The sequence below is a fragment of the Scyliorhinus torazame genome, chromosome 6 (assembly GCF_047496885.1).
Source record: "Scyliorhinus torazame isolate Kashiwa2021f chromosome 6, sScyTor2.1, whole genome shotgun sequence".
NCBI classification, from domain to species: Eukaryota; Metazoa; Chordata; class Chondrichthyes; order Carcharhiniformes; family Scyliorhinidae; genus Scyliorhinus; species Scyliorhinus torazame.
Window position 1 is genome coordinate 277,061,500 of NC_092712.1, and position 19,829 is coordinate 277,081,328.

Here is a 19,829-nt window from a genome sequence, read left to right on the forward strand (position 1 = left end):
TGACCCTTTGTCAAAGCTAACAGACAGAGAAAGTGGGAAATATTTATACTGTGGAGTGAGAATGAAAGATGAGTCATAGCCACAGAAACCCAGGGAAACCGGGTGCTAATGGCCACAGAAACCAAGGGGAAAGAGTGCTAATGGCAGTCCCCAGAGAGAACAAAAGATGTGAAAGGCCAAACAGCAGAGAAACTAACACATCTTTTGGCCTTTCACATCTTTTGTCAACTCCTCACAGTTCACCCTTCCACCCAACTTGGTATCATCTACAAATTTGGAGACATTACATTTTGTTCCCTCATCTAAATCATTGCTATATATTGTGAATAGCTGGGGTCCCAACACCGATACCAGTGGTACCCCACTAGACGCTACCTCCCAGTTTGAAAAAAGACACGTTAATTCCTATGCTTTGTTACCTGTCTGCCAACCAGTGTTCTATCCATCTCAATACACTATCCCTAATTCCATGCGCTTTCATTTTACACATTAGTTAGCACTGTTGCTTCACAGCGCCAGTGTCTCAGGTGCGATTCCCAGCTTGGGTCACTGTCTGTGCGGAGTCTTCATGTTCTCCCCGTGTCTGCATGGGTTTCCTCCAGGTGCTCCAGTTTCCTCCCAGAAGTCCCGAAAGACGTGCGGTTAGGTAATTTGGACATTCTGAATTCTCCCTCCGTGTACCCGAACAGGCGCCGGAATGTGGCAACTCGGGGCTTTTCACAGTAATTTCATTGCAGTGTTAATGTAAGCCTACTTGTGACAATAAAGATTATTATTACATTAATCTCTTATGCGGGACTTTGTCAAAAGCCTTCTGAAAGTCCAAATATACCACATCCACTGGCTCCCCCTCGCCAACTCTACTAGTTACATCCTTGAAGAATTACAATAGATTTGTCAAGCATGATTTTCCCTTCATAAAACCATGTTGATTCTGTCCGATCCTGCCATTATTTTTAAAGTGTTCTGCTTTAAATCTTTGATAATGGGTTCTAGAATTTTCCCCATTACTGACATCAGGCTTACTGGTCTATAATTCCCTGTTTTCTCTCGACCTGCCTTTTTAAATAATGGATTACATTAGCTACCCTCCAATCTGCAGGACTGTTCCAGAAGCTACAGAATCCTGGAAGATGAACACCAATGCATCCACTATTTCTAAAGCCACTTCCTTAAGTACTCTTGGATGTAGATTATTAGGCCGTGGGGATTTATCAACCTTCAATCCCATCAATTTCCCCAATACCATTTCTCTACTAATATTGATCTCCCTCTCACTAAACCCTGCGATCGCCAACATTTCTGTTATCTGATTTGTGTTCTCATTTGTGAAGACAGAACCAAAGTATGTGTTTAGTTGCTCAGCCATTTCTTTGTCCCCTATTATACATTCCCATGTAAGGGACCTACATTTGTCCTTATCAATCTTTTTCTCTTCATGTACCGATAGAAACCTTTACAGTCAGTTTGTATGTTCCCTGCAAGCTTACTCTTGTACTCTATTTTCCCCTTCTTAATAAATCCCTTGGTCCTTCTTTGCTGAATTCTAAACTGCACCAATCCTATTGTTTTTCTTGGCCAATCTGTATGTTTTGTTCCTTGGATTGAACACTATCCCTAATTTCCCTTGTAAACCATGGATTGGCCACCTTTCCTGGTTTACTTTTGGGCCACCTCTATCACTACACGTTATTGAAGGTGTCATTGACAGTATACCAAGTGGCATTTTCTCACCAATAACCTGCTCACTGATGCCATCAGTTTAGATGTCATCGGGACCTCTCGGCTCCTGACCTTGTTACAGCCTCTGTCTAAACATAGACAAAAAGATTTGAAATCCAGGGCTATGGTGAGAGTACATCCCCTTGCTATCAAGGCAGCATTTGACCGAGTGTGGTATCAAAGGTCCTAGAAAAATTGAAGTCCGTGGGATAATGGGGAGATACTTGCACTGGTTGGAGTTATGCCCAGCACTAAAGAAAATGGTTGTGATTGTTGGATGACTGCAAAAGAAATAGAGAAATGATGAAGAAGGAGGGGGAAATAGAGTTGGTAAATTAATAACAATAATCTTTATTAGTGTCACAAGTAGGCTTACATTAACACTGCAATGAAGTTACTGTGAAAATTCCCTAGTCCCCACAATATGGCGCCTGTTCGAGTAAACTGAGAGAGAATTCAGAATGTCCCATTCACCTAACAAGCACGTCTTTCAAGACTTGTGGGAGGGGAAGAAACTGGAGCACCCGGAGAAAACCCACGCAGACACGGGGAGAATGTGCAGACTCCATACAGACAGTGACCCATGCCGGGAATCGAACCCGGGTCCTTGGTGCTGTGAAGCAACAGTGCTAACCACTATGCTACTGTGCTAGATCACTTATGAAAAGAGAATTAAAAATAGGGAAAGAAAGATGGATTAAGGAAAGGGAAGAAAGCCAAAGAAAAAAGTTAAACATTGAATTTTTAAAAACCTCCAGCAATAATTTACTATGTACAGGAATTAGATTGGTATTGCATTAAGAATTCTCATTTAATCTAAGTGCACTTGCGCTCTTAATTATTCGCTCCAACTTTCTGTGACGCTTTTAATAGATAATTAATGTGCAAATCTAGCAAGTTCAAAGAAAACAGGAAAGACAAGGCTCTGACGCCTGTGACTCCTTTTGCGCAAAACAAACAGAGAAGTGTGAAGTGGTAGGAAGAAAGTGGAGAGACAATATAAAATTAAGGGTACAGCTCTACAGAGGATGCAGGAGCAGAGGGAACTGGGAGCATACGGACATAAATCATTCAACGTGGCAGGACAGGTTGAGGGAGTGGTTAATAAAACATGCAGTGTCCTAGGCTTTATTAAAAGGGGCAGATAGTACAAGAGCAAGGAGGTATGTTGACCTTGAATAAGTTCTAGGTGCCGCACATTAGAAAGATGTGAAGGCATTGGAGAGAGTGCAGGAAAGCTTCACAAGAATAGTTCCAGTGATGAGGAACTTCAGTTATGAATATTGACTGGAGAAGTGTGAATGGGCAGGGTTACGCAGAGAAGGTGGGAGGAATGGCACTGGAATCATAGAATTTACAGTGCCATTCGTCCCATCGAATCTGCACCGGCCTATGGAAAAAGCCCCCCACTTAAACCCACACCTCCACCCGATCCCCATAACCCAGTAACCCCACCTAACCTTTTTGAACATGAAGGGCTTATCATGGCCAATCCATCTAACCTGCACATCTTTGGACTGTGGGAGGGAACCGGAGCACCCGGAGGAAACCCACGCAGACACGGGGATAATGTGCAGACTCTGCACAGACAGTGACCCAAGCCTGGAATCGAACCTGGGACCCTGGAGCTGTGAAGCAACTGTGCTAACCACTGTGCTACCATGCTGCCCTAGGTGAACTGCTCATTCAGAGCCAGTGCAGACTCGATGGGTTGAATGGCCTCCTTCTGTGATGTAACAATTTTGTGATTGTGATTTTTAAAAATATTTTATTCACGGCATTTTCATATAAACAAACAAAAGAAGAAAAATCATACAACATTATAAATAACCAACACCCGCTCCCCACCTGCTCCCCCAATATTGCCCCCTTCCCCATTTTAACCCCCTTAACCCCCCCCCCTTGTTGACCCCTCAATCCTCCTGAAAGAAGTCAATAAATGGCTTCCACCTCCAAGTGAACACATAACCGACCGCCACAAGAGGAAATTGACCTTCTCCAGCCTCAGGAATTCCACCAGGTCGCTCACCCACACTCCTTCTTTTGGCAGCTCCGAGTCCCTCTACCCGAGCAAGATCCGTCTCCAGGCTATTAGGGAGGCAAAGTCCAAAACATTGCCCTCTCTCGCCCCCAGGAGTCCCGGGTCTTCCAACATCCCGAATATTGCTATCTCTGGATTCGGGGATACCTTCACCCCCAGCACCTCGGACATTATGTCTGCAAACCCCTTCCAGAACCCTTTCCGCTTCGGACATGCCCAAAACATGTGGACGTGATTCTCTGACCTCCCTGCGCACTGCCCTCAGCTATCCTCGACCCCCTCAAAAAAACTACTCATCCGTGTTACCATCATTTGTGCCCAATGAATTACTTTAAACTGAATGAGGCTTAGCCTCACACGCGACAAGGACGCATTCACCCACCGCAGGGGCTCAGCCCACGTCCCGCCTCCATCTTCCCTCCCACTTACACTTTATGTCCCCCACCATGGTCCCCTCCCAGTCCATCAACTCCTTGTCGACCTCAGACACCTTCCCCACACCATCTCCTCCTTCAACAGTATCTTATCCAGCAACCACAGGGGCGGCAGCCCAGGAAAGGACGGCATCTCTAAATCCCTTCTGTCCACCCTCAGGATCTCATCTTGCCCTATGCGCCCGAATGGAGATAAACTGCTCCCCCCAGCCACCGCCTTGAGCGCCTCCCACAGGATTCTGTGATGTTTTTTAACACGCTATTATTTTCCAGTGAGATTCAGCTCAAAGACTGAGCACTTTCCAATTAATTAGCTCCCAGATCCCAGTTCTCAAATCTTTTTCTCGTGTTTCCTCGCTGCTCCAGGTTCCAAAGGTATTAAAATCTATCTTCTAATTATTAATTCCTGGCCTAACCATTTGGTGACCTAGTGGTTTCCTACACCAGAATAAAAATAAATAAAACCAACCACTTTACCTCATTTGATTCATTGAGGAAAATGTGTGAGGAACGATCAACTATAAAATGGTGAGTCTGTGGTTCCCTTTTGTAAAATAAGAATTCATATAGTCTGTAGTACTTCATAAATACCAGCTTGACTAGGTGTTGTCACTCTCACCTCTGACTCAGAAGATCATGAGTTCAAGCCCGAGTACAAAAACATCTGGGAGGTGAGTCAGTAACCAGAGGACACGGTTTGAAAGATAACTGACAAATGAACCAGGGAAAAAGTGAAGATAATGTTTTTTTTATATAAACAAAACGGCTTATGACGTTCTAGAATGCATGGCCCGAAAAGGTGACAGAAACAAACTCAAAAATATCTTTCAAAAGGAAATTTGGAAAAAAATTCTTGGGAGACTAATCAGAAAATCACGCTATAGGCACCATCAACAATCAATACCAACAACCATTGACATTAGCCAATCATAAAAACTGTCGATGAGGTTTTGGGCAGGTAGAGAGGAGAAATAAGCATTGAACTTTTGCATCTTTCATTTACTGTATTTTTATCAGAATTTTCACTTCAATGTGTCAAAAGTGTAAAGAATACAGAAAGGAAGTCAAATTGTTTTATTGGGTGCTGATAATTTGGTCTTTCCCCGGGGCAGGAGTTGAGGATTTACAGCAATTGTCAAATCTACAGAAACCTTCTTCATTTGACCTCGGAACATGATAATATTTTCCCCAGGGAGCAACAACCAGAAACAAATGGACCAATTATGCAGAACTCCAGCTGAGCAACAAAACATCTTTATTCTCTCTAGATCCCAACAATTTGTGAGGTACACTGATGATAATCAGCTAGCATTAAAAACCGAGAGGGGCATTTCCGGGCCCTCCCACAGCATGTGTCATTCCTTCCCCCCCCACCCCCCCCAACCACACACACACACACACACAGTCAGTTCACCACCTGAGGGATTGGAAGATACCACTGGTGAGAATGACTGGAACCCGCCCCCCCATATCTGGAAGTTAGTTATTATGATTAGGGGCCAGGAGAAGGTGGAGGCAAGGAAAGAACAAGAGGCAAAGACCAGTGATACTGCAGCAGTAGCCAAATGGATGATGGTGTAAGGCAAATGGGGAGACTTGCGTTTACCATCAGTCAATTTTTAAAATTTGGACAAAATTCAATAATCACACCAGCGTCACTCTCATTATTAATGCCACCTGATCCCTTAAAATCAATTGCAATCTTGAGAGAGAGAAGGTTAAGAGGAAATTTAATTGGTGTGCTCAAAATGGTGAAGAGTTAAAGTAGACTAGATAGTGAGGAACTGTTTCTACTAGCAGAAGGATCAGTGACCAGACAGCACAGATGTAAGATAATTGGCAAAAAAAAACCCCAAAATGCATCATCTGGAATTAGCAGCCGGAAACTGTTCCCCCTGGGCAACCCAAAAGCAAAACGGAAACAAAGTCAGGAGCAACTTTAAAATGGAATTGGATATATACCCGAAAGGAAAAAAATAGCAGGGTTATGAAGAAACAGCAGGAGAGTGGACTAATTGGATAACTCTCTCAGAGAGCAGGTGCAGGCACAATCATCAGAATAACCTTTGCTGTAAGACTGTACAAATATTGCAATTTATTACTGGATATCCACCATTATGTGTTCCACTGACTACGTGCCCAAACCAAGGGTATAATTTGTATTGCTCTTTGCCCAAACTCAAAATCCACATTACAACAGCACTTCATCTTTTCAGCTGAATTAAGAAAACGGCACACTACCTCGTTGCTTAGCGACTGCAGACACTGTTGATGCTTCTGTGGCAGTGGGCCATGTTGCGAGTGAACTCTCACTACTGGGAGTTACAATGTAGACACCTTCCCCTGACTTCTCTTGGTGTTCAGATGCAAAACTGCTGGTTTCTGGGCTCAATGTTGCAGTCACAGTTTCAGCAAGCGATGAATTTGAGGTGAATTTGTATTCCTGGCAAAGGGAAGGAAAATGCAAATTCCTTGTGGAGAAACATAGCATTATTTTGATGAGCATTCTCAAAAACAAAATTAGATTGTAGAAAACAACCTTTGTAAATGATTACCCCAGTGAAATACTTTTCCATTTCCTTTCAGCATTGATATACCAATGAAAGGCATGCAACTTTATATGTTAGCTGTTCTATAGCAAGAACATTTTCAGGTAAAATGTTCTCATTTGTACGGGTGGATGTTACCCTGATGCTCCCCCAACCGATGTGGCATTGACAAAGGTGTCTTGCAACAGAACAATCTGAAATTACATTTGCGCACAGTACTGCCAGTAAAATCTTCTGGGTCTATCTCTTCCTCTTTGAATTCTTTCAATCTGCCTCTCTCCACTCCACAGTAGAGAATAAATCTTCAGCAACATCACAAGAGTGTAGTATCTGCCATGACTATGCTATTTCATGCCTCTTCATTCTTCCTGGTTGCCCTGCAGTGCTCAACATGGTTAACTAGGTCAACATCCCTCAGTGTCTGTGCTGGCATTCAGCTTCAAATAGGAAAGCCCCTACATGCTTCTATTTCCAGCTATCTGAACCCAGCAAGCACACCTTCAGCACTGCCGGCCTTTCCCTGTCCTGTAACGTAGCCATTGAAGTACCCCCAACTTCCCAATTTTCTTTAAGAATCTGCCTTTGGCCTCATCCGCTTGTTATCTACATGTTGCTCTTTCATTCTTTTTAGGAGTTGCATCAGCTTTCACATACTGCTGCTCACTCAATGACAAATTCTGGTACCTTGTTTCCAAATGAATCAAATTCTCTGGTCTACAAATCCTACTACAGCCTTGTCCCTTCCCAACTACTCCTTTCGCCAACCCACCCCACCTGCCCAATCCCTCTCCACTCACTCCTGTCCATCTCCTCCTCCTCCTACATTTTTTCCTGGAAGGATCGGATGAGGTTTGACTTGTTGCTGCATGTATGAGCACTGATCCCTCGTGAGTGAGCTTTAATTAAATGGCTGACTCTCATAACCATATGGTAGCAGTCAAATCTCTCAGGAGTGAAGGGAAAGAAAAAAAAAGGTTAAAGTTGCTTCTTCTTCTGAAGCTATCAACATTCAGGATGAAAATCTTTAAATGTTAAAAATAATATTGAGCAGAGTGCACTGCTAGCTCTTAAAATTGCATTGAGAAAATATTTTCCTTTTTGTATCACAAGTAGAAGTGTCTGAATGCAGACTTAGCATGGCTTTATTAATGAATTGGGCTTTACAATGTGCAGGATCCTATAGTGCGAAAAATAAAATTACAGATAAAATCAACATTGGGGAAAATTGAGAACTGTTCTTTAAAAATAATGGACACATTCTGTCTTTTGCCCTTTCCTCAAGTTCTGATTCTGCCTCAGTTCCATGTCTTTGCTGTGGCTCAGTGATCACACTCTCACCTTCAATGCAATGGGTTTTCGGTTCAAGCCCCAGTCCAGTACAAAACTCCAGTCTGACTTTTGAGTGCAATATTGAGGGAAAGGTGCACTGTTAGAGGGACAATCGTTTGGATGAGATGTGCTGAATATAAGGTCCACCTGTCTTCTCAGGTGGACGAGAAAGATCACTATTTTGAAGAAGAGCAGGAGAGTTCTCTTAGGATCCTCACCAAAATATATCCCGCAACCCAAAGGAGATGATCTGCTGATAATTGTGCTGTTGTTTGTGGGGCTTTGTTGTGTGAAAACTGTGTGCCTTATTTCCCTACATTTCAACAGGTATTTCCCTTCAGATGTACTTCATTGGCTATAAAGTAATTTGGGGTGTCAAAAGGTTACGAAGGGAGCTAATCTACTTGCTCCCAAGCCACTGGACAATGTCATCCTTGGTAAACCACCAGAAGGCCTAATATCTAACATAATTGGATCTTCCCTTTCAGTTTTACTGCCACTCTGTAAGGAACAGTTAGCGGTTCCCTGGGCGCTTACCTAAACAATGTGGCTGAGGTCAGAAGATCAGTTCAGTAGAGGCTTGAACCTGTGACCTGCTTTCTGAAATGCAATGCGAGCCAATCCTCCAATGGGTTATATTGAGGTTTTTCCATAATATATCGCTGTCTACCGTTAAACTGCAACTGAAGTATCATTGCGAACCAGTTTCACAAAGGTGATTTGAAACATGGAGCCCCAATTGTAAAAACTCTTTAATACTTCTAATTCAATACATTGTTATTTAAAAGTCTTCTAAGATTAGCTATTGCTAATAGTATGGAGCATAATAAATATGTTGTTCAGGTTCCTTAAATCTCTAAACCAGAACTCTCGAGTTTCAATTGTGCTGAGGAACTTGCTTTAAAGGAAGGCAGAAATGGGAAGAACCAATATTCTTCCCTTACCTCCTGCCCGCTACCTTCTTCCCCCAAACCCCTTCTCTCAAACCCTCTCCTTCCACCGCCCCTACCCCCAAACCCCATCACGTATCCTGGCAGTTTTGGTTAAGGCCTCGGGGGTGGGGGGGTTATCCATTGGTTAACTCTGCAATGACTAATTCACAACATTGAAATCCAAAAAAGGAGGATGGGGAGAGGTTGTCTTCAAAGAAGAATTAAAGAAAACCTGTAACAATAGCAAAATATTTAAAAGTACCTCTTGGACATTGGTGCTGTTTTCATTTGAATTCTGCAATAGATTTGCCACCGACTCCAAAGGGACAAACTTCAGCATATTGTTTGCCTCTTGCTTTGTTTCATCACTCCATACTTCCTGCTGAGATTCATTAATCGCAAAGCTCGCATCTGAAGGGGCTCCACTTTGAATTCCAGCAGATTTATCCTCCTCCGTATCACCAACTCCACTAGACTTCACTGAAGACATATCCAGATCATATTTAGAGTCCCACTGTGGCCAGTCCTGTGAGCCATGCATCTGCTCTTGATCCTTGCTGGAACCTTCTGAATTCCCAACAATCGCAGATATTTCTTTGTAATCCGTTATGGGGTCCTCTGCTATAGAACTATCAAGATTCAGGCCCTCAGTGTACAAACCTTGCAGCTTACCATTCCTCTCAGTTGGTGCCAACTCTCTTTGCTTCCCCATGGAATGCCCTCTGCCTTTATAATAGGTTTCTTGTAAGTTTGACCTTGGAGCTGGTGTCCTCTGCACAAAGGTTAAGTAAGATTCCACAGCGTTGGTCTTCTTTGGCTCACACTCAATCCTGTTCTGGCAGTTTATAATATAACAGTGGCCCTCAAACATCCATGCCAAGTCACAGCCAGAAAACTCACAACACGCTGATATACATTCGGACATCGAAACTGCTGGAGGAACTCGTAGGATTTTGGTTGTCTTTAGGTTGGGAGAAACTATAGCATCTGAATACTGAGCTGTTTCACTGCAGTAATCCGATAAAGCACCTGTGAAAACATTACAAACAAGTTAAAATCTACATGCATGTGATGTGATGAATGGAGGATTTTAGGAATACTGGATTCGAAATATTGGGCATTTGAGGGTTAAACGTCTGGTGTTATATTGTGTTTGACTGCAGTGGTCATGTTTTTTAAAAGTTGTTTTGCAGGGCCTGAGAGTTTTTAGGAGCCAGAAGGTGAAATTGATCAGAGGAATGTGTTTTTCAGTCTGGGCTAATGTACTGTGGTTTGAGTGGGGAACGTCCCTGGGCAGTTGGTGTGCATTCAGCCTGTAGAGTTAATTTGTTTTGCCGCTTGGGGAGATGATGTCATTGCTGGGTGGAGCCAAGAGATTCAGAGAGATTTTGAGACACTTTGGAGGGGAGTTGAAGTCTGATCTGACTGACACTGAGTCCACAATTCTCTCCCAGTAGGATAGCTATAAAAAGAGTAATAATATTTAAAGCAGAGCAGGCTTACCTGAGGACAAGGAAGAAGCTGAAACACACCAGGTGAACCAGCTTTCTGAAGATATTCAGCCAGAGTCAGAAGGGGTTCTAACAGGAGCCAAATCTCTTCTGTAAAGCAGGTATTACTCTATGCCATGCTGATATAAGGATGGAATTAGAGCTGTATGTTTCTTCTCTGGTTGTTTAATGGGGAACTGAGTAGTAGCATTTAAGTGGTAATTGTAAGCTATTCTTTTCAGGTGTGAAGTTAAAGAGTTTAATGGTGTATTCATGATAAAGTTTTCTTTTAAAAATACCAAATTCCTTTTTCTTCATGCAATCACTCCTGAAGCGAATCATTCTTTCCTCACAGTCTTACAACTAAGCTAAAATATTGGTGTTTCAGTCCAGTATCCTAGCCACTGTTGGGGTCTGGTCTGGGATCGTAATAGTGAGCTCCTTTACTGCAGTGTTCTAATAGAGAATGTTCGAACAGATCAACCATGATCTTATTGAATGGCACAGCCAGTACAAGAGGCTGAATGGCCTAATTCTGCTCCTATTTCATATGTTCATAATGTGCTGGATATATTGGTAATGAAATTACACTATAGCAATATTTGGACAGTAATTTTACGATGTTGCATTCCAGACGGCAAAGGAAAGCACTTGAATTCATGCAGCATATTTCAAAATCTCAGGACATGCCAGAGTGTTTTACAGCCAATTAAATACTTTTTGTAATGTGGAAATGTACAAATCACATAGCAAGGTACCAACAAACATTCACGGATAATGATCCAGTAATCGGTTTTAATGATGCTGGTTGAGGAATAAGTATTGCCTGAACATGGGGAGAAATTCCCCTACTCTTCTTCCACAGATTGACAGGCTGAGCATCCCATTGAAAAAAAAACCAGCATCTCCAACATTGCAGTATTCCCTCAGTGGCACAATTCACCTCCAAACTCTGGACTGCAACTTGAAGCTGCAACCTGTTGGATAGCCGCCACCTTCCTCCCCACCCTCAAGCAGACCCCTATAATACGCAAGGTGGGAAAGCGCCACTATCAGCAGCCCACCCACTGTATGTAAATAAATATGCAAAGATCAATTAGGCTTGGCAGCAAGCCTATTGGCCAAAATAATACGCTCTATGGGCAGGTCATTTTCGGTGGCTTCGATGAAAAACTGTGGAAGGGGGGCACATCATTTGGGTGGGGAGGGGGTTTGACCTGCGTGCATCAGGGCTACTGTCTCATAAGAGGTCACCCTCCTTATTTCCTCACTGTCTGCTTCACTAGGAGATTCACTAGGTTAATCCCAGAGCTGAAGGGGTTGGATTACGAGGAGAGGTTGAGTAGACTGGGACTGTACTCGTTGGAATTTAGAAGGATGAGGGGGGATCGTATAGAAACATATAAGATTATGAAGGGAATAGATAGGATAGATGCGGGCAGGTTGTTTCCACTGGCGGGTGAAAGCAGAACTAGGGGGCATAGCCTCAAAATAAGGGGAAGTAGATTTAGGACTGAGTTTAGGAGGAACTTCTTCACCCAAAGGGTTGTGAATCTATGGAATTCCTTGCCCAGTGAAGCAGTTGAGGTTCCTTCATTAAATGTTTTTAAGATAAAGGTAGATAGTTTTTTGAAGAATAAAGGGATTAAGGGTTATGGTGTTCGGGCCGGAAAGTGGAGCTGAGTCCACAAAAGATCAGCCATGATCTCATTGAATGGCGGAGCAGGCTCGAGGGGCCAGATTGCCTACTCCTGCTCCTAGTTCTTATGTTCTCCAAAATCTGGACACCCCCTCCTCCTCTCCCCGGGCTCTAGGATCCCACCCCACCCGAAGGTCCCGGATGTTCTGGTTCCAACAGTCATACTACTTCTGCATGCTCCCTCTTATAGTTTCTGGCTGCTCCCACTACCGAGCTCTGGTGCTGCTGGGACTGCCCGAGCTGCCGGCCAATCAGGTTGGCCCGCAGCTCTCATGCTTCGGAGCTTCCTCCCCTTGTGGGGCCGAAGTTCCCTCCTACCTTGTTTGAACCCCTCCCCACGCCCCCCTCCCTCACCTATTGTTTAGCTTGCAGCAGGCTTCCAGGGGGCAATCATCCTTCACCCCGCCGAGTAAAATCCAGCCTCATTTCCTGAACACTTATTTCTTGGGATTTGCATGGGGTTTGCAGTTTGCAGTTGCTTTCCAGCAGAACATTCAAAAACAACCTTTTTTCTACGTCCAAGTGATTTGGCGTGTTGAACCCACGCCTGACAAACACTTCCCAGAAATGTTCTCTTCAAATCTGAATTCAGCAATTGCAATGAAATGGCAGAACAAGCCTTGTAAGTGTAATTCAAATTATCCAGTGATTGGAATTAAGCGATTTGGCATAAATAGGAACAGATTGTATAGGAAATTCGATCATGCGTTTCATGGTAGTTGTATGTCTAATAGCAGCTCCAGATGATATAACCTGCATAGGAGTGATTGCTGTTGGTAAGAATCTCATAGTGAAAACAATAGGCAAGAAAGCTTATGACATTTGTAATTTGTAATTCAATAACCCTTGTATGCTTTGACCTGGATATTTCTCCAAGGGGCATTGCTGTGGCATTTGACACTGGTTGCCCCCAGGAAATTCCTTTTTACCTTAGGTTGTAGTGCTACCGTGAAGACTTCCTCTTCTTCCGCAAGGCCCAGCTTCGGGACAAACATCATGGGTTTCCTGCTTGGCACATTGCATAGCCACACCCAACCACCCGTGAATTCAGTCTTCAGCTCAAAGACAGGAGAGTTTTATTTTAATTGATTCTTACTATTTTAAAATAGTTATGACCCTTTATTAATTTGTTATGAGCTTGTAAACACCTATAAACGTTTTAAAACTGGCCAGGGTCTGTCCATTGGCCATTAACAGCATTTTGCTCCGACTCCTCCCCTGCCCCTCTCCACCTATCCTCCCCACACCTGGTTCTTCTCCACTGAATCATTATGTTCATCTCTGTTGTCTCTGCTATCATAGCTGCTATGAGTTAACATTTCGGTTTTACTTTGAGAGCAAAAGGATAGCTGTATGAGGCAGTCTTCAGGTAGGAACAATAACGGCCAGCCGCCTGCAAATAAAATGCATGTGGGGATCCATCAGAACAACTACACAGCCATTTCGAAGCAAACCAGAAGCAGTTTTACTGGCATTCTTTGAGCATACAAATTTGTAATGTTGAAGGTGATGAGGGCATTATCATTGAGCATGACCTTATGCTCACTTATTCACGCACACAACAGGCCCTTGCAGCAATTTATTGTTATTCCTGTCATTTCTGATTTACGATCATGAAGTGACTTTAGTGTGCAATGGAGTCAGGTAAATAAGAAAAGTCAACAGTTGTTGAAATGTCAACAAAAACAAAAAAAATCTCAGTGCTCCCGGAAATTAAAACTCCTACTTGTAACAGGATTAGCAGAGGTGGTGATGTTTCTACACAATTATCTGTGGACAGAAACAATCCCTTCCCACTATGGTTGGGTGCAAGACCGTATTCCTTTAATAAACATGTGGTTGCCCATATGTTATTGTTTGCGAACAAAATTAAGAGCTACCAGTCTTTATTGGATTAATAAAAGCAAATTACTGCTGATGCTGGAATCTGAAACCAAAAGGAAATGCTGGAAAATCTCAGCAGGTCTGGCAGCATCTGTAGGGAGAGAAAAGAGCTAACGTTTCGAGTCCAGATAGCCCTTTGTCAAAGCTAAATTACATTGTATAGGAATCTACAGGTGCTGCCAGATCTGCTGAGGTTTTCCAGCATTTCCTCTTTTGGTTTATTGGATTAATAATGTATGTATATATAATATATATGGGCAACAGCCTTGTGCAGAAGGGGCTTTTCTGTGCTAACATTAATTTATTTTTTTTTTTAAACACAAGGATGGGTATAATTATAGGTATGGGAGTGCAGTGGTTGCTATTCAATTAGTAATTGAGAAACCTGGATTAAAATTCCAGGGAATAGGAGTCTAAAACCGAGCAGGAAAGTCAGTTTTTAAAATCTGAAAGTGAGAAGCTGGCATCGATAACAGCAGCAATAGTCCTACACCAAATGTTTCACCCCCTTTAGGAAATCTGTCATCCTTGTTTACTCTGGCACTTATGGGTCTCCAGTTCCACACTAATGCAGTTGATTCCTAACAGTTCTCTGAGCTTTGCCTTGCAAGGCACTCAGTGGTATAACCACCATCTCAAAAGCAATTAAGATTGAACAGGAAATGGGGGCAGCACGGTGGCACAGCGGGTTAGCCCTGATGCCTCACGGCGCCGAGGTCCCAGGTTCGATCCCGGCTCTGGGTCACTGTCCGTTTGGAGTTTGCACATTCTCCCCATGTCTGCGTGGGTTTCGGCCCCACAACCCAAAGATGTGCAGGGTAGGTAGATTGGCCACACTAAATTGCCCCTTAATTGGAAAAAATGAATTGGGTACTCTAAAAATTTTTTTTTTTTATTGAGCAGGAAATGCCAACCTTGCCAGTGACCCACAACCCAAGAATGAAAGTAACAAGTATCCAATAATCTATTTGTTGCAATTCCTCATATTTGTAACCCTTCATAAAAATGCAAAGGAACACTCCTGTTATTTGAAAATCTTATGCAACCTGGCTGTTTGAGACTTCAAACTGGAAATATTTGGCGCATCAAATACTGCTGTCAGACAGCACTATCCCTCAATTGTGCACTTTCATAGTGTATATCTAGTTGGGAATGAAAAATAGCATTTTATCTAGCCTGTGGGAGTTTGTTGGTGAAATTTTCTGTTTGGGAGACTCCTGACGGAGCTGAATTGCACCTGATTTGTGATCCCAGCAGGAAGCTATTCCCAATCCTTTGCCATGCCAATTTATGCATGGTGAGGATTGTGAGGGATTCCCTAGGGAACCCTATCGAACCGCCTTTTTGAGTGGGCGGTCCGATAGCGAGGTCCCGCGGCTGACCCGTGCATCGCAATACAGCCCCTCCCCACCCCCCCCACCCCCAGCACAGGGGTGACCCCACTCACCCCCCCCACAGAGACCCCTTAAATAAAAGGACCCCCCAAAAGGGAGACATCAAACAGAATTAAGTGCTTTCCAATCACCTCCCTTCACGCTTGAGTGATTTTGAAGTGGTCAGCTGGAAATTGAAAGCACTTAATTCTGTTTGAAGTGGTCCAGGACTCGTCAATCGAAGCTTGATGTTTATAAACATTGCCTTTATAGCACTTCAGAGTTACTCAACCATGAAGGAAGATAAATAGAGCAATGCTGGCATCTGTGTATGTGGAAACTGTCCATCACAGCCTAGTAAAATCAACATCAAGAAGTGAAGAAGTGAACGAATGGCTTGCAGCTCAAGATTGGAGGGAGTTTAAACCCAGCTGACTGGTTTTCTCTTTCCAGGAATTGACAGGTGCTGCTTCCTGTGTCTGAGCCAGCAGGTGTACTGCCCAGGTGAGTGTTAAAGCAGTAATTGTTTTCATTGCCTCTGTCTGGACTGGTCTCTAGCTTCCAGACAGCGGCCTCTCTACTAGTAGGCCCAATAATATAATAATAATCTTTATTGTCACACGTAGGCTTACATTATCACTGCAATGAAGTTACTGTGAAAATTCCCTAGTCGCCACATTCCAGCGCCTGTTCAGGTACACGGAGGGAGAATTCAGAATGTCCAAATTACCTAACAGCACATCTTTCGGGACTCGTGGGAGGAAACCGGCAGGCCCGGAGTAAACCCATGCAGACACGGTGAGAACGTGCAGACTCCGCACAGACAGTGACCCAAGCCAGGAATCGAACCTGGAACCCTGGTGCTGTGAAGCAACAGTGCTAACCACTCTGCTACCGTGCTGCCCATACAGAATTGGACACTTTAAATTAAACCACAGGCAGGCCGGATGGGATGTCAAACAGCCACATTTGAATATACTGGACAGAGACAGACAGCTAGGGCAAGTCTGGGCTTGTTCTGTAAACAGGAGATCGGAAGATAATCAGGCCCATTCAAATGGATCGCTGATTGTGAATTGTCCAGATGAAGCTAGACTTTCTGGCAACTCGATTTCCCTCCATTACCTTATATGGGATAAGGTCACGTGCAGACAATGCACCTAGGGATGGATCCGGGAAGGGGGGTGGTGGGCGGGGGTTAGTTCCTGCCGTCCTGCAGAGTTGCAGTCGGCAACTCCATTGGGTGTTCCCCCCCCCCGTCCAGTGACCTCTTTGGCTGAGGGTCAAAGAAACCTCTGGAAGGGCTCAAGGAGGAGGATACGAAGGCGACATCGAAGGACCCTCCCCAGCAAAGACTTGACGCAGAGGCAACAGAGAAGACTCGACGGTGGACGAAAGAACGGACAGAAGACGCTTGCAAGACCCACCTTTACAGAAGAGGGCCCTGAGATGACTGAGGCTCAGAACATTGGACCCACAGCTCGATCATGTTCATCGGCATGGGTAGTATTAGAACTTTATCCTGATAATATTTTGGAGATTAACTTTTTTATTGTGTTTGTGAATAAATTTGGGTTGAGTCGTGACCTTGTGTTTGTCTTTTGTTCATCTCGCAAATAAGGGAACATAAGGGGAAACATTTTAATAATAAACTGGTCGAAGTGTCTGATAATTTACAGACAACACCTTTGTTTAAGGGGTCTCTGTGTGGGAGTCCCTTTATTTAGGGGGTCTCTGTGAGGGAGGCAGTGGGAGAGGCTGTGGTGGGGTGGGGTAGGCAGGTCTTACATTGTGAGTGGGAGAGTGGCCTTTGGATGGATTTTGGGGGCAATTTCCTGAAAGAGTTACCCTCTTTGACCACTGCGTCAGGGCCACGCTTGTCAAAGCAGTAATAATTTTCGCCCACGTGTTTCCCGGCCCAGAGAATATGGTGCTCGGCCAGCTAAGTGGATGCAAAGTGCATCCTCCTGCTGGCTCGGGGAGCAAACACTGATTCCAAAGGCGCCAATCCCGTTGTCTTCATTAACGCGGGATGATCTGCCTCACCATGAACTCCGCTACTGGCACCGACAGGCAGAGAATTTCGCCCCATATTTCCGTATCCAAGAGCTGTCCACAGACTAATAGTAAGCTCATCACTCACATCACGCAAAAAATTGGAATGATGGTCAGCCCTATCAATGAAGGCTCAGAGCTATTGAATTAAGTTATCTCTCTTGTGAAATGCTAAGGGTCTGAGAAAGCATTGTGAGAGAAACACTGCAGGATCTAAAGCTTTGAGATATCTAAAATGTTCCAAAGGTTTATCCCAGACACAATGGGACAAATAGCTTCGTTCTGTGCTGTTTAATTCTATGATTTAAACTAGAGCAGCAGATTGAGCCAGTGCTAATCTGACCATCTTCTTTATCCAAATTGATCTAGTCAACTAAATATATGTAGTGGCAGGTTGGCTGTCCATTCCCATAGTCCGGTTAATTTGTATGAACTGTAGCAGGAAGATGCCTTTTAATAGAATCAGAGACGTATCAACAGCCAATTCCGAGACTGCTGATCAGTTTCCACTCAGAAAATAAATTCCACAAATTCAATATAAAGAAAAAGGGTAAGATTCTCCGTCCCACCACACCCGTTTTCTGGTGCGACGCACCCTCGCCGGCAGTGGGATCTTCCGGCCTGCCAGCTGGCCAATGGGATTGTGGGCACCCCCAGGCCGTCGAGAAATCCGTGGGCGTAATTGCGCTGCCGGCGAAACGGAGGATCCCGTCGGAGAATCCAGCCCAAAGTGTTTTGTCATTGGTCGTAGAATTTGTTGTGATAGTGGGAATGTGATTATACAACTGGCATGAAATTAGATCATAATATTGCACAGAAAACTAATCCACAAGGTGTGACATAAGGACAAGCTATCATTTCACCAAAATACTGAAATAGACACTTTTCTTTCACATTCAAGCAACTTCATTGATATCATTCTACATATGCTTAAATGACATGGACGATTCAGATTTGTATTAATATTTAAAAAGCAGCAACCACATCCTCTAATAGCTAAGTGGGTCTCTGACATGTGATTATATATGACTGCAAACCGATTTACAAGGGTATACCTGTTAGACTTAGGTCTGAATTCTCCGCTGCCCGACGCCAGCAGTGACAGAGTTACGATAAAGCGGAGAATGTTGTGTTGACTAAAAAAATAGGATTGGCGCCCGCTGCCGATTCCGTTGCGATGCTCCGGTTCCCCGCTGGCAGCGGCATCAAGGTTCACGCCCTGCGCCAGCAGTCTCACGCACATTCACTATTTGCTTCAATTTGTCTCCAATTAATGAGCTGGACACCAGATGCTTCACCCCATGCGATCCTCCACCCCTCTCAGGCAGAGGTCAGTGGGCGTGAATTGGTGCAAGTGTTTACAAGTGGGGCCTAGGTGCTATGCCTGTTGAGGGGGAGCAAGGTAAGAGAACTCTCAAAACCTTTCGGGCTTACTGGGAGGGGTCTGCCTGGATCTCAAGATCTATGTTCTATACATATGGCGATAAGGGAATAGTGTAGATGGGCTTTAGAGTGGTTTCACAGGTCGGCGCAACATCGAGGGCCAAAGGGCCTGTACTGTGCTGTAATGTTCTATGTTCAAGAAGTAGCAGGGAAAGACGTGGACTCGGGCTGTCGCCATTGGAATCATGGTGGCCTGGCTCAGCCCCTATTGCTGCATTATTTCATTTAAATCCACCCCCTAGCTGCAACTTAAGGCTCCTGGCAATTCACACTGCTGACTGCTCACTGTATCCTGTATATACTCAAAAGGGCTTCTAGTCATGTGGGAACCCACCTAGCCCACCCTGCTGGACACCCTCATACTCCAGCAGTACAATCAATGGGATGAGCATGGCCATGCTCAATCACCGGCCTACCAGGTGCTGGCACTCCTCAGAAACCCTGCCCCCAGCAGAGGAATAGCAGAGCTCACACCAAACAACCCTCCCTGGCACACAGCCCCTCACCATTGATAATATCAGCTAGTTCATCCCCAAGGATCATGAGCCATCTCCAAGCCCTGCCTGTCTACTGCACTCCTGATCCCATTCACCCTGCCCCCAGCCAGGAAATTGACCATCTCTAGTTGATCATCTCTGCCACACAGTTGCCACCTGCTGGCGAGATAACACGATGCCCACCCAGTCAAAGAGACCCACAGTAGGCCAGAATGGGAGAAATAGGACAGGGCCACAAAGCCTCTTGCTGACACGGGTTATGGCAGCCATCGGTAGTCCTGTTGGCAGGGACAGGTGGTGAGGATAGAGGCTCCCCACATCACAGGTGTGGTGCTGCTCACTGATGGGGACTGAGGTGCAGAGCAGACAACATCATCTCAA

At 44.3% G+C, this 19,829-nt stretch overlaps 1 protein-coding gene across 1 annotated transcript in view; it reads right to left on the minus strand.

The window, feature by feature from the left end:
* Positions 1-19,829, minus strand: part of LOC140425441 (dyslexia-associated protein KIAA0319-like) — a 179,039-nt gene that overhangs the window by 119,352 nt on the left and 39,858 nt on the right. The window contains exons 3-4 of the mRNA XM_072509716.1: positions 9,270-10,036; positions 6,439-6,640 (exon numbers count right to left, since the gene is read on the minus strand). Of these exons, the coding sequence (XP_072365817.1) occupies positions 6,439-6,640; positions 9,270-10,036 (969 nt within the window). The remainder of the gene's footprint in view (positions 1-6,438; positions 6,641-9,269; positions 10,037-19,829) is intronic.